The following is a 14,727-nucleotide window of genomic DNA, read 5'->3' as shown; positions in this document are numbered from 1 at the left end:
CCTACCTTTAGCCCTTCAAACAAAGTAACACTGGACACAAAGAGTTTCTTTCACAATATTTGTTATGCCATTGACAAGGCCAGTGATTATCAAGAGCATTAGCAATTTAAAAGGAAAAAGATGACCTTTTGCATGTACTTAAGCAACTAGGCAGCTGGGAATACAAGGATGATTAAGACATAGCCCCTGTCCTCACACCTCTACCACCAGTCCTTGTCTCTGCGCCCATTAACCATAACTCTCTCTTCCAAACAAATCTTCGTCCATGTCCACCCATCAAAAACCATCGAGAGCTCCCCGCAGTCCAAATGCCTGAGCCTGGCACATAAGGCCTCCACAGGTAGGTCTCTGCTTTTCCCACTATTTATTCTCCAGCAGGAGCCCCTTACTTCAGCCTCTCAGATTGTCCCTAGCCAAGAGATGGGCACTTGTACTCCCAATTCCTCGTGCCATTCTCTCCTAAATTCTACAGTTCCTTCCTGAACTAGGTCTCCAAGCCTTCCCAAATCTCTCCAGCCCTCAATAATCACACCCCCATGTGAAATCTCACAGGTTTACTGTGGTACCGCACCTTGGGTCTTTATCAATTTGCGTCAGATTGATCCACAAGATTATAAACTCGTTGTGGATGTCAGTGACATGCCTCCGTCTCCTAAGCAACACCACTACGCTTTGTTATAGTGAGTACTCAGTACATACTTGTTGAAGCTGAGGAACAAGAAGTGAAACAAGAACTCCTTTCCTTGAACTTTCTACTTCTGTTATAAATCCATCCCAAAATGCAAGCGTGTCCCTCTTTTAAAACAATCCGAAACAGGAGTAGGTATTCATATTTTAAAACCTTGAAGTCAAAGACCCTGTCTTTATTCAAGCCCACACATACCTTAGCTCCAAGACACACCTAAGTACTCAAGGCCTACGATGACTAGAATAAAATGAATTCTAATCCCAAAACATGAAATTTTGTGAACAGATTACTGGTCTGTCACCAAAAAGAATAAAGAAAAAGAAAGAGGAGAGAAAATGAAGTCACAGGGTTTGAAGTCACTGCTGAAGAGAAAGTAATGAGAAATGAAGAGAACATCACAGGAATTAAAATGTAAGCCAGAGGGAAAATTTAGATTGTCTTAGTAAAGTTCACTTATTGGGCAACTCTTCTGTAACACCCATTGCACAAGAGTTTAGTGTACTTACATGGAAATGAGGATTGCAATGTGAGTTGTTTCAGGTTACTTAATGGGAATTGTTTTGGAAACAAGTGACACCCTTGGCAATCTATGTTATCAACAGAATCACAATAATTTGTGATAATCAAGTCTAGCCAGCCGAGATAGAGCAACAAGGACTGAATTTACTCTGCTGCTAAGACAACTAAAAGTAAGTAAAACAGGCAAAATATATAAAACAGACAGTAGTGCAGGACAGTGGTCCATAAGGGAGAGGAAACAAACGAAATGAGCGCTATGATTGCCTGAGCTTACTGCCTAAAGAGGGTTGCCAGGATGCAGTGCAGAGAGGGGGAATCCAGGAGGAGCTAGGCAGACTCCTTGAGTTGAGGAGACAGAACTGGGAGACCAGGAAGGCCAAAGCAGCTTGAGCCAGGAGTAGAGAACTGGAGAAGAGAGACCTATGTGGAGAAAGAGGGAGCTCTGGAGACCTGCAGAAGGTCTTGCTCCAGTCTTCAGCTGATTAGCACAGTGAGAGAATGCCACCCAACCCCAGGGAAAGAACTACCTACACAGAGAGAACAAACACCAAAGCTTTTACAGAGCAGGGAACTGTTCCTGTTTCCGCAAGCCAGAGTGGAAAATATAAGACAGAGTGGAAGTGCAGAGTGATCATACTGGACCAGTAGTAGGGTCTGATCCTGGCACCCAGACTGGAAAACCTCATAATTCATGCCTCAAAAGGTCTTGCCTCAGTAGTGGGGTAAAATTAACTCTAGAGTAAATGCTGCTCTGGTCCTACCTAACAAGTCTTAAAAGCCAGCCCCAAAAGGATCAAACTGTTTCTAAGAACAAGTGTCCCAAAACAAAGCACAAGAATACTTATAGGAAATCAAAAATATCCATCACCCACAGTGAAATTCACAATTTCTAGCATCCAATCAAAAATTATCAGGCATGCAAAAAAGGAGGAAAGAATGACTCATAATAAGGAGAAAAATCAATCAATTGAAAGTTGCAAAATGATAGAATTAGTAAAGAAGGATATTAAAAAACAATTATAACTGCATTGTATATATTCAAGAAAATAGAAGACAGATTGAACATATTAAGTAGAGACATGGAAAATCCTTAAACAGACCCAAACCAAACATCCAGAGATTATAAAACCATTGTCTGAGGTTTTTAACACACACAAACCCCACTTGTATGGGACTAACATTGGATTAAACATTACTAAAAAAGTAGGTTAAAGAAACTGAAAATATTGCAATAGAAACTATCCAAAATGAAACAGAGGGAATAGAAAGACTGAGAATGAAAATGGACAGAGTATCGATGACCTTAATATTCATGCAATTGAAGTCCCTGAAGGAAAGGAGAAACATGAGAGTCAGGAGGGGTCAGAGAGGACAGAAAAAAATATTTGAAGAAATATTGGCTGAAAACTTTCCAAATTTGATAAAAACTAGAAATTCACAAATCCCAAAAGCTCAACCAACTGTAAGTAGAAACATGAAAGAAACTTTACCAAGGAACAGCACAGTTACATTGCTTAAAACCAGTGATAAAGTGAAAATCTTAAAATCAATCAGAGAAAAAGAGGACGTTAGTGTGCAGAGTAACAAAGATGGAGTAGTGGTTTAGTTCAGCATGCCTCACTTCAGCAGCCCAGGTTCATGGGTTCGGATCCCAGATGCAGACTTACACCACTTGTCAGCCACGCTGTAGCAATGACCCACATACAAAATAGAGGAAGACTGGCACAGATGTTAACTCAGGGCTAATCGTCCTCCAGCAAAAAGAAAAAAAAAAAAAAGAGGGAGATTGGCAATAGATGTTACCTTAGCAAAAAAAAAAGATAAGACTGGCAGCAGACTTTGCATCAGAAATTTGCAAACAAGAAGACAGTGAAGCAGCATCTTTCAGCAGTACTGAAAGAAAAAATTGTCAATCTAGACTTCCTCCCCCAAATATATATATTTCAAAAAGAAGATAAAATAAAGACATGATCTGACATGTAAAGCTGAAAGAATTCATCACCAGCAGACTACTTGTGACAAGAAATGTTAAAACAAAGTCCTTGAGGTAGAAAGAAAATATAATCAGATGGAAATCAATCTACTCAAAGGAATTAAGAGCTCAAGAAATCATATGTAGGTAAATAAAAGTTTTTCTTCCTTTTGAAACTCTTTTAAAAGATAATTGCTTAATGCAAAAATAAAAATAATATTTTGGGAGGGTATTACATATGTAGAAATAAAATGTATGACAACAAGAACACAATGTCTAGAAAGGGGAAAGTTTTCTGTGGTAATATTCTTATACAAACAATAAAATAGTCTAATATACTTGAAGGTAAACTGTAACAAGTTAAAGAAGTTTATGCTAAGTCCCAAAGCAACTACTATAAAAGCAAAACAAAGAACTATAGCTAAGACAGCAAAAAGAAAATAAAGTAGAATCATTAAAAAAAAAAAAAAACTCACTGAATCCAAAAGGCAGCAGTAACTGAGGAGAAAGGAAACAAAAAGACATAGGATAAACAGAAAACACAGAGCAAGATGGTCGATTTAAATCTGAGCATGTAAGTAATCACCCCAATTAAAAGGCAAGGAGAGTCAGACTAGAGAAAAAAGCAAGAACTAACTATATGCCACCTCTTAAAAAAAAAGCACTTTAAATGTAAAGCTAAATAAGTTAAAAGTCAAAGATTGAAAAGCAATATACATAATGCTAAAGTTAACCAAAAGAACTATAGGTGATTATATTAATATCAAAGTAATTTTCAATACAAAAAATATTACCAGAAATAAAGACAATCATTTCATAATGATAAAGGAGTCAATCTATCAAAAGGAAAAACAATTCTAAACATTGATGCATCTAATACAGAGTTTCCAAATATATCAATCAAAAATTGATAAAATTACAAGGAGAAATAGAAAAATCCACAACTATAAACAGCAATTTCAACACCCCCCTCTCAATAACTGTCAGAGCAAGTAGGCAGAAAATCAGTAAAGAAATACAAGGCTTGTACAATACCATCAACCAACTTGGCCTAACTACTTAAAGAACACTACACCCAGCAACAGGAGGATATCAATTCTTTTCAAGTGTATATAGAACAATTACCAAAAAAGAACATATTCTGAGCCATAAATCAAGTCCCAATAGATTTATAAGGATTCAAATCATAAACAACATTATACATACTCTGAGGACCATGGAAACTAGAAATCAGTAACTTGAAAGAATCTGGAAAATCCCCAAATATTTGGAAACTAACACACTTCTAAGAAAAAAAACACGGTTTAAAAGAGAAATAAGAAAGCAAATTAGAAAGTACTTTGAACTGAATGATGATGAAAACAATATGTCATAATTTGAGGGATGTAGCTAAAGCAGTACTTAGTGAGAAATTTATAGCAGTAAAACATCTATATTGGAAAAGAAGAAAGGTCTCAAATCCTTGATCTCAGCTTCAATCTTAAAAAGAGCAAATTAAACCCAAAGTAAGCAACAAAAAGAAAAAACAAGAAATAATAAAGGACAAAACTCAATGAAATAGAAAACAGAAAAATGATAGAGAAAATCATTGAAACCGAAAGTTGGTTCGTGGAGATCAATAAAATTGATAAGCCTCTAGGCAGATTGATAAGGAAAAAAGAAAAAGACGACACACATTATTGATATCTGGGATGAGAAAAGTAACATCACTGCAGATTCTACATATGCAGTAATCCAGCCTTTCCATTACCCGAACTAGTTGCCTTTTGTTTTCAGGGTGGTATTTCAAGATGTTCGAGTCCATGCCTCCATAGAGGGTGTCTGGTTAGATTCTGTAAAAAGCTGGTTCCATCAATTGTACTAGCAAAGAAGCTTCAGAAAAGCCAGGCTTTCCCCATCCTGCATTTGTAAAAGTGATGCTGGTCTATCTGTGTGCACATTGCATTATATTTTGTTTTGTCCATTTTTCGCTTTTCAGTCTTTCAAGATAGTTTTACTTTTTTTTTTTTTGTCATCCTACCCATTGGCATACCTGCAAATGTCTTAACATGACTCATTCCCCTAATGATTCTGCAAAGTGTTATAATCTTCAATTTACAGAAAAGAAAAATGAAGCTCAGAGAAATTAAAGAAGTTGCCAAAATCATCCAGACGGAAGGTAGCAGAGAATAGATTTGAACCTAAGCCTTTCTCTTACTAAAACTCATTTTCTTGCTAATAACTCCTGCCACCTTCCTACTACTCCCTGTTCAACAGGCTTCCCTCCAGACTGACCCAGATTCACTGATCAAAACTTACCTGGGTACATTTGTTCAAGTTGCTACGGATCCCCTTATGTATAGAAGAATTTCTCTGAAAGACTACTATGAGGAAGATTGTCAACTGAATTGCCAAAATCTAATGATAAAATATCTATGACGTGCCCCGATCTCAAAGATAACAATTATTCTATCAATAAAGGAAATAAAGTAAGTTTGGCCTAACTTATCCTTACGGAATCCACGCTGCTCTCATCATCTACTTTTCTCCAGATTCCTTTTGCTCACTTATTCAGTAAATACTCATAAAACACCTACTGTATGCACCTCTTGTAGTTACAGCAATGAACAAGATGGCTCAGTGCCTCCTCTTTTAGAGCTTCCAGTCTAGGAGACTTACACAACTCCTTTTTAACAATTGTTTCCAAAAAGTTTCAAAACATCAGCATCAAGTTCATTAGCCTTTGGCTTCTAGAATTTGCCTAATTGAGTTGGAGCAGGTACCTACACCTGCCTACCCATTATTTCTTCTTTCCCACATCCTGGCTGTCAGAAGCCTGATTTTGTTCAGGGTTATCTCTTGCCCAGATCTGAGAAAAGAATGAATCAAGGGATCCAAGCTCATTGCTGTCATCTTGTCCTCTAATATTCTAACTGTCCCTGCAGGCAAGATGGTCACGTGACCCACTTCTGGGCAATGAGACCTAAGAGAAAGTCAAAATTCAGGATTTCTGGAGAGGCTTTTCTTTCCTAGTAAAAGGGAACAGACACAGTTGGCACTGCTGCTTTTTCACCCCCGCCCCCCATTTTCTCCGTAACTTAATGTCCAAACCCAACACCACCAATCGCACACGTCTGGATTTTGTTGAATCTGTTTAAGCTACCATAATCTTGTTTTCAGTTACTTGCAGACAAATGCATTCCTGACTCATATTTAATTTTTAGCACAGTTCTGGCTGCTGGAATAACTCAACATATGGGGGGAAAAGTGAGAGAGAGTTGAGAAATAGTCCCCGCCAGTGAATCACTCTGGGGGATGGCAATGGAAGTGACCTTAGAGCCAGCCATGTAGAAAGTCCAGTAGGCCAGAAGAGAATGGAACCCCTCTCACTCACTTTCACCATATCTGTGGCAAAATAAGGACTTGACTGAAATTGAAAACTGCTTCATCAGTAGATCAAGCTAAAAATTTCAAATAAGCCAAATAAAAGGCAGTCAGGCTTCTGGGAGACCCCTCCTGGCATCTCCTACCTGATGGGCTACACCAGGAGGTTCCACGCCCCACACACCTCAGGAGGGAAGGGCAGCAGGAACTAGGTTGGATTCCAGCCTTCCAGCCACGAGCTGTGCCTCAGGGCAGGGCACCGGTTCTAGAGAACTGGGGCGCTGGATAGGATAACTAGCAGAGCAGGGTAATTAAGAAACTAACTCGTAAGTCAGGTTTTTTCCCCCAACTGTTAGTTCATTCTTAAGAAATGAAAGGTATCTTTTTTCCTTCTGCCAGGAGAATAGCCAGGCTCTTTAAATCCTGACATTCCCTAAGCTTTCGAGGGAGGCTGAGTAATTACAATTAACAGCCTTTTTGTTACAGAGAATCAAAAAATGAGAAACTATTGACTGGGGTTGGTCACCAAGAAGACAAAACTTAAATGGGCCTTTGTTTTTCCTGTAGAATCAAGCTGGGTTGTGTGAGAAGGAGAGGTTGTCTGAGAAGGGGATAGAAGCTAGGATGGCCCAGGTACTGAGACAGGGCTAAGGGTTAGGGTTCTGATTGTGGTTCAGATCTGAGGCGGCAAGTCTTCAGAAGGAGGGTGCAGGTGGGAGGACTGTGAAGAGTGCGTCTAGCGTCTTGGGAGGCTCAGTGAAGGTCCCAGTGGCTGAGGGTGTTGTGGAGAGAATGGAGCTTTAGGGACCACACAGGGCCTGGGCAGGGAACAATGGTGAAGGAGACCAGGCTGAACCGAGCCAGGGCCTCTGCTTTCAGGCTTTCTGCCCAATGCAAGTGCCAGGGTGAGGGAGAGCAGGGCAATCCCAAAAATGATCACCATTGGACTTCTAGGGACCCTTGGTATGAGCAGTTAGAGAAAGATTAATTCAACATCCATTCATCCATAACACAGTGACTGAGAGCCCATTTTGTGCCAAGCATCTTTTTTAGGCACAGAGGATACACAGGTGAGGATGTCACACTTAGATCCTCTCCATGTAGAATTAGTAGTCTAACGGCCTATGGCACATTGGGAGGCAGACAGTAGGGAGAAAGTAATAAACAAGTAAATGCATAAAGATCACAACCAATTGTGAAGAGTGCCATGAAGATCTATACAGCATCTGTCACAGAGAATATCCAAGGTGAGTGACATTACATAAGGGGGTCATGGAGGGCCTCTCTAAGGGAGCAGCAGCTACACTGAGGCTGGGTGTGAGAAGGACCTGGCCATGAAGGGAGCCCAGAAAAGACCTTTCCAAGAAGAGGGAACGATACCAGCCAAAGCCCAGAGGGAGGACAGAGCTTGGCCAAGAGAACTGATCAAGGGCCAGTATGGGCTGGAGTGGACAAAGGGGAAAAGTGGCAGAGGGAGGGGTTGGGAAGCCAGAGGGGCCAGGTAAAGCAGGGCTCTTTAAGCCATAGTAAGAAGTTTGGAAAATTAAAAATAAAATTGTGACGTGTCATCAGTGCCATGGAGGAATTCACATACCCATTACTTGGTAAAGATTAGAGAAGGATAAATGAAAACAGAAGTCCAGGTCTATGGACTCGGACAACCTGGAAGGAGGAGAAGTGGGCAGGGACCTGCCTGGGGCAAACTGGCAGCAGAGAATCTGGGTACAAGGAAAGTTAGTACATGTTGTAAGCTATCATTTATTGACTACTTAATATGTGCCAAGCACTGTTCTAAGTACTTCATATCGCAAACAATCCTCTGTATCAGTCATGGCACTGTCTGGAAAACAGAGCCCATGCCAGATAGCCTGGAGTGGGACTTCATACAGAATTTTTCCTAGAAGAGACTTGGAAGAGCTGAAAGGGTGAAAAGGACAGTGAGGCAGGCCAGAGATTAGCAACAATGGAAGATCACTACCCTCCCTAGGGCAGGAGTGACAAAGCGAGGTGTACACAGAGCCAGGAGCCAGAGCCACCTAGACAACAGCTGGGACCAAGGAGAGAGAGGGTGCCTAGGAGGAGCCAAAACCACAGAGCTGCCACTGCTGGAGATGCCACCCTCCCTGGCCTTTCCCTCTTTCTGCCCTCCCATCTCCTGCCAAGCTCTCCCATTGGCTGAAGCAAACTGCAAGGGAGCCTAAGGAATGAGTTTGCAGGAGCCACCCCCCGCCCCGCCTCCACCAAGAGACAGAGTGTCGTTGGGAAGGATGGGGAGTGGGTCTGAGGGCAAACATACAAAAGAGGGGCCCATCCTCCCCATAGCCCATGAGCTAGGAACTATTATTACCCCCCATTTTTCATATGGGGAAACTGAGGCATAGGGAGAAGTTAGGTGAATCTGGTACATGGCAGAACCCTGATTTGAATTCAGATCTACTTAATTCTAGCGCCCAAAAATGTAACTGATGTATCTGTCAGCCAGCTTAGGCGAGAGCTGGTAGTTAGGGTAGTCAGATCCCAGGTCCGAAAGCATACCTTGATGTTAAACCCCACTCTGTGAAGATACTCAGATGGGGCTGGCTTAAGAACTCAGCTGCTCATTGGGACACCAGTGGACTAACCCTGAGTCCTTCTAGCAGGATGTCTGAGAGTTCTGCGAGGACCTTGGAGCCAAACAACCTGGGTTCCAGTCTTGGTTCTGCCACTTACTAGCTGTGTGACACTGGGCAAGTTACTTAGCCTCTCTGAGCCCCACTTCTCTCACTTTTGTGTAGATTTGCTAATGTCCACTTATTGCATTATTTTGAGGTAAAGTCGAATAATGTATACAAGATAATTAGCACAGTGCCTGACACATGGTAAGATTTACTAAATGGTAGCTATTATTATAGTTGCTATGTATATGTTAGTCTCTTCTTATATACATATAGATATTAGTCTCTTCTTGCAAAGACTCTGGGGACAAAAGAATGATCCTGTTCTTTTGAGCTTGAATCCTAGCAAAGAATTTGTCCTAAAATCTTTGGAAATCATATGAACCCTTAAGGTTACTTTGTTCTGGGCAGAGTGTCCCTGTATCAGTCAGGATGGGCTGGGTTATGATACAGTAGCAAATGTCTCATAGTCTTAAGACAACAAGGTGTCTTTCTTGCCTGTGCTACATGTAAACTGCAGGGTGTTATAGAGGCTCTGCTCATAAAGGTCACCGAGGAAGGCTCCAGCTTGTTTCCTTGATTGCTGAGGCTGGGAAAGAGTGTGGGGAACCATGCACTGGCTCTGAATTCACACATTACCTCTGTTCCCATTTCATTAGTCAAAGTATCATATAGACAAGGTAGATGAAGAAGTGTAATCCTACCATTACAAACAAGGTAACTAAACATTTATGAACAGCCCCAGTGACTATCAGAACAACCTCAGTGAACCTTCTGGTGGGCTGGATAAAGCAAAGGTCCCAATCCGGAATGAAGAGATTTAGGACCTTCTAACAGGCCAGACTACCCTACGTGATATCATGAAAGTTTGTTTTTGTCATGCCCAGAGTTGCATCTCTGAAGACAACATGTCTTTTAGGAAAAACTGTTGTTCCTAAATATTGCTTAAGATCTCTCCCCTGAAAATCACTGTTGGTTCTTGGAAGATCCTGTCTAAGGTGGTTTGTGGAGCTGAGAAGCTGGCTGGAAACAAAGCATCTTGTCTTCTGGAAGAGGGATCCTAAAGCAGACTAGATATTACCTGCCGAGACTTACCTAGAACTTTTCTACTGTTGTATAGCCTGATGTCAGATTGTTGGGTACTGATGGCTTGTTGAGCAATTTCAAGCTCTTGGTGTAAGGAGCAAAACCTTTTCTCGGCTTTCACAACCCCATGCTCTCCTGGATTTCTTTCCACCCACCTGAATGTTTTTCCTTGGCATCTTTTGCTGGCTCAAAGCCCTCTTTCATTCTTACCCTATCTCTCTCCTTAGCAGACTAGGAACCTAGGAGTCATTCTTAACTTCTCACATCCAATCCAACATTAACTTCTAGCAATTTGACCCTCTAAATAGCTTTAAACCCATCATCCATTTACCTCCCTCTCTACCTGCACTGGCCTAATCCAGGCCACCACCTTCTTCCCTGGGAGACATAACACCTTACTACCTGGACTTCATGTCTGCTTCCCACTCACCAATTCCCCCTCCCCCAAACATCCCACATGTGAGCCAGAATGAACATTTGAAAATGCAACACTGACCATGTGAAACACCCCCATTTCTCTTCCTGATCCCCACTCCACCTGCTTCAAATCTTTTCAATTATTCCTTATAGTTTTTAGGACAAAGACTAAAGTCTTTAACACAGCCTCTAATGCCTGGCACGGTCCCCCCTTGCTAATGTCTCCACCCTCTTCTCCCCCGACTCGCCCTTTCTCTCTCCAACTTTGGCCACCCTGGCTTTATTTCAGTTCCTTACAAAAGGCTCAGCTCTTCCCTTGCACAAACTGCTTCCTCTGCCAGGAGTCATCTTTCCCATAATCCCCATTTTTCTCTTTTTCTCATGCCTCAAATCTCAACTCCTCATAAAAACCTTTATCGATCCTCAGACTAAGTCAGGCCCCTTGTCATATGCTTCCCCCCATGGGACTTATCACAATTATCATTGAATGCTTAATTGTAGAATTAGTCATTTAATGTCTGCTTCTCCCTCTTAATTGCCATTCTTGACTTCTCCCATTCCCTTCCTCTGTATTTCTAGCACCTAACAGTGCCTTGCACAAAACAGATGTTCACAGTCTACTTGTTGAATGTCTAAATAGAAGGCACGATTAACTTAGAATTAATAAGGGAGAGTGTGAATTGTCAACAGTCCTGGACAACAACAGCTCTAGGAATAGAAGTATTCAAGGAGGGATCCATGAACCATAGTTTTGTGGGCTCAGGACTTTACGGGTCTTGGAGAAGGCGTGTATTCAAGCTTAATAGGGAGGTAAAAAGCAGATTTTCCATTACTCCCCTCAGGCCACTCCTTGGGCCAGAGTAGAGGGAAAAATATAACTACATGGGAGAATAGGGGCCCAGATCTCCAGTATTAACTGGCAACACAGTGGGCGGTGGCCCACCATGGAAGAGAAGCCACAATTGAGAACAAGGCAAAGCAGAGGCTAGCAGGCAAACACACGTCCTCAGTACACTTGGAGGAAGGAATTTGAAAATAGTTGAAAGGGAAAGCTAGGAATGGCTGGAGACATACTTATTTTTATCTCCCTCAGAATCAGTCTCTGTCAAAAACAGAAAAAAAATTTCACGAAGACAGCAAGGGGGAGCAGAACTGCTTTGCATTTAGATTATTCTTTTTCTAATGAGTCCAAAATAAGCTAGAACCTCATTGAAGTCGAATTGGGAGGAAGATCAATCTAAGTTCAGCTAAGGCTCATTTTCAGAATACTTCTAAAGAAATTTAGTTTTATTCCTTTTGGGGACATAGAAGCGCTATTTTCTTTTGGAAAATTTCTTCTCTTGGGTATTCTAAGCATACTCCTGCTAACTGTCTTTAGCTCTTCATTTGCAAATTTCCCAAAAGAAAACCTTTCCGAAGAGTGTTTTCAACCCAGTTTCCAGTTATCTAAATTACATGGTATAAAGCAGATTCTGAATAAGCATAATACAATTGACTGTGGTTTTCACCAAATCTTTCTTAACTGACAATCATTGCCATATTATTCCATAAAATATTTGGAATTTATTACAATGCTGATCTCCCACATGAAAGTAAGATGTTAGAGAAGAGTCTTTTCATAATCTAGGGTCATGGGATGCAGTCCCCTCTTCTAGCCCCACTTTGTTACACTGCTGACTAGGCAGGTCATCGAGTCCAACCCTTCACTCATTTAGGGTGATTTATACCTCGCCTTTTTCTGTTGCACAATCAGTTCTGCTTAGAAAATAGTAAAACATTTTCCCCCTTTATCAAATTATTTTATAGTCAACTTTTTTTCAAAGGCTCTCAATGCTGGTCCATGGTTCCAACTTCACTTCCATAAATCACTGGAACACATATGTAAATTTAGCATACATGCAAGTGTAGAATTCCTAGTAACCATCATCGGATATAGATAGGAGTAAACAAACCTTCACATCCATAATGTTGGTTTTTCTCTAGGTTATTTATAAGTAATGGTCTTAGGCGGTAGTCCATCTAAATTCCCAGGTCACGTGCTCATTAACTGTTGAATGAATATAATCTTGGTAGAGGGGGAATTGTATCTAAAGTCTCATCAATTGATCAAATCCTGGAATGAATGAAATGTTAACCTCCCAGAGATAAGGTTTAGTTAACTTTAAGCTCTATAGAGTATGGCATGCCTTATGTACACAACATGAATTTTTTAGTGGTGATAATAGTTACAATAATAAAATTATCTACTTGGTCCATAACCCCATTTTATAAACCACAGCGACTCTTTGCCAAATTCTAATTAAGCAGAATAGTCAGCTGGCTCTCCTTTGTGTGTGGCCTGCAATCTGCTCTTGCTCACATAACCAGAGGTGGTGCCTATAGAAATCATGTTATCAATTAGGCATGTGCTTTAAGATTACAACATGGCTGCCATTCAGACACATCCAAAATGATCATTATTCTGAGTCCTTAATTACAGTTTGACAAACTAAATTATCCAGAACTGTGAAAGGTCTTGGAATGTTGAATGTAAACTCAATCTATGGTTTTAATCTGTGCCTCATTTTCCCCATCTGTAAAACAAGGCTAATAATAGTTCCTACTTTATAGAGTTGTCATGAGGATTAAGAGTTAAGATATGTAAAGCACTGGGACAGTGCACAGCACATAGTAGGCACTACGTAATGTTTGCAGTTATCCTAAGAGTTCCTAGGAAAATGACTAATCCTCTAAAAGAAGGCCTCATTTCCTGAAAAATGTGATCTTTGGGAAGCACAATCTTTCCTAGCTCCAATCCCAACAAGTTTTCTTTTTCCAGTTACAAATTTGTATAGTGTTTTCCTTTGATAACTACACTATGGATTGAGTCAGTAAAGTCTTTAAAGCAGTAGTTCCTAACTTTTTGGAGTCAGGGAAGACTTTGAGAATCTGATGAAACTCCAGACACTCTCCCGAGAAAAACTGTACATGTTGAAGTTCGCATTCAATTTCAGAGGGTCCGTAATTCCCTCCGAGGTCATTCACGGACCCCAGATTAAGAATCAGTGTTTGAAAGCATGACTTGGAAGATAGCCACATTTGGATCTTGTTCTTTTAACAATGTCTAAAGCAAGAGAAGACAGAAACACACATTTGTACATTGTAAAGGAAGTATGCATTACTTTGGCCAGCTAAGTACTTTCCAATAAAGGGTTTTGATGAAGATGGAGATGATGATGAAGTGGAGGACAAGAGGAGGAGGAGGAGTCATCCTCCAAAATGGATAAAGGTAGATAGACTAAAAGTATACTTTTACCTTTGGCTGAGCTGACTATGCAGCAGAGCTTGGAAACTGGGCAGTCCTGTGGGGCTGTTATTATTAGGACCTCTGGAGGCAGTTTGAGTAACTGATTGTATCCAAAGCTTTCTTTGAAGCCTCAAAGAGGTAAAATATTTTCACTGGGTCTTTTCACGCCCATTCAATGATTCAGACACAAAAGAAATGCTAATTATGGGAACTGAGCTGTGAATTCTGAGTGACCCCGGGGGACAAAATGATTATCTGGTGGTCTTATGTTGCTGGAAATTTATTAGAGGGTTTTAAGATTACGTTAACTGATTTTCACCTTAAGTGCTCCACCTGGGGAAGCATTAAAGGCTCCTGAGAAGGAATGATTTCCAAGAAGTAATGGCATCTGCGACAAGATCTTTCGGGTGAGTCAGGGGTACTCTGAGGAGAAAAGCCTGAGTGAGGCGGCTGTGTCCAGCTGGGGTGGTGTGATGGGCTTGCCACAACCAAAAGCTGCCACTTTGATTAGGTCCTTACTGATCTCCTGCTTCCAATAGTACAAATGCCAGAGACCCAGAGAAAGAATAATATATTTACAACAGAGGTCATAGAATGAGACCAAGGACCCACTTACACTTCTGCCCCATTATGGTCTCATATTGCACCCCTGGCTCTAAAAGCCAAACACCTTCTCAGGGTCTGCAAATATTGACAAGCTCTTACCCCTGCTGACCTCTGCACTCTTGTCCTTTATCATCTC

General features: G+C 41.0%; 1 protein-coding gene and 1 long non-coding RNA gene across 12 annotated transcripts in view; one reads left to right on the top strand and one right to left on the bottom strand.

The window, feature by feature from the left end:
• The window catches only part of GPAM (glycerol-3-phosphate acyltransferase, mitochondrial), a 59,602-nt gene that overhangs the window by 32,737 nt on the left and 12,138 nt on the right, over positions 1-14,727 (bottom strand). For 2 of the 11 annotated variants that reach the window (XM_008539591.2, XM_070632469.1), the window contains exon 1: positions 5,756-5,821. The exons of 7 other annotated variants lie outside the window; for them this stretch is intronic. Coding sequence is in view for 2 of the 4 variants with exons in the window: in XM_008539566.2 (XP_008537788.1) it covers positions 5,478-5,487 (10 nt within the window). In the remaining 2 variants the exon portion in view is untranslated. Of the gene's footprint in view, positions 1-5,477; positions 6,055-14,727 lie in introns of those variants that run through there. 2 more of the 11 variants (XM_008539566.2, XM_008539601.2) reach the window with 2 other exon arrangements.
• LOC139085450 (uncharacterized) lies at positions 1,292-5,574 on the top strand. The gene is made up of 3 exons (XR_011543746.1): positions 1,292-1,377; positions 5,280-5,337; positions 5,436-5,574. It is a non-coding gene; the product is annotated as an uncharacterized lncRNA (long non-coding RNA).

This window comes from Equus przewalskii, chromosome 1 (assembly GCF_037783145.1).
Source record: "Equus przewalskii isolate Varuska chromosome 1, EquPr2, whole genome shotgun sequence".
NCBI classification, from domain to species: Eukaryota; Metazoa; Chordata; class Mammalia; order Perissodactyla; family Equidae; genus Equus; species Equus przewalskii.
Note: the sequence above shows the minus strand (reverse complement) of the source record. Positions and strands in the feature narration are given on the sequence as shown.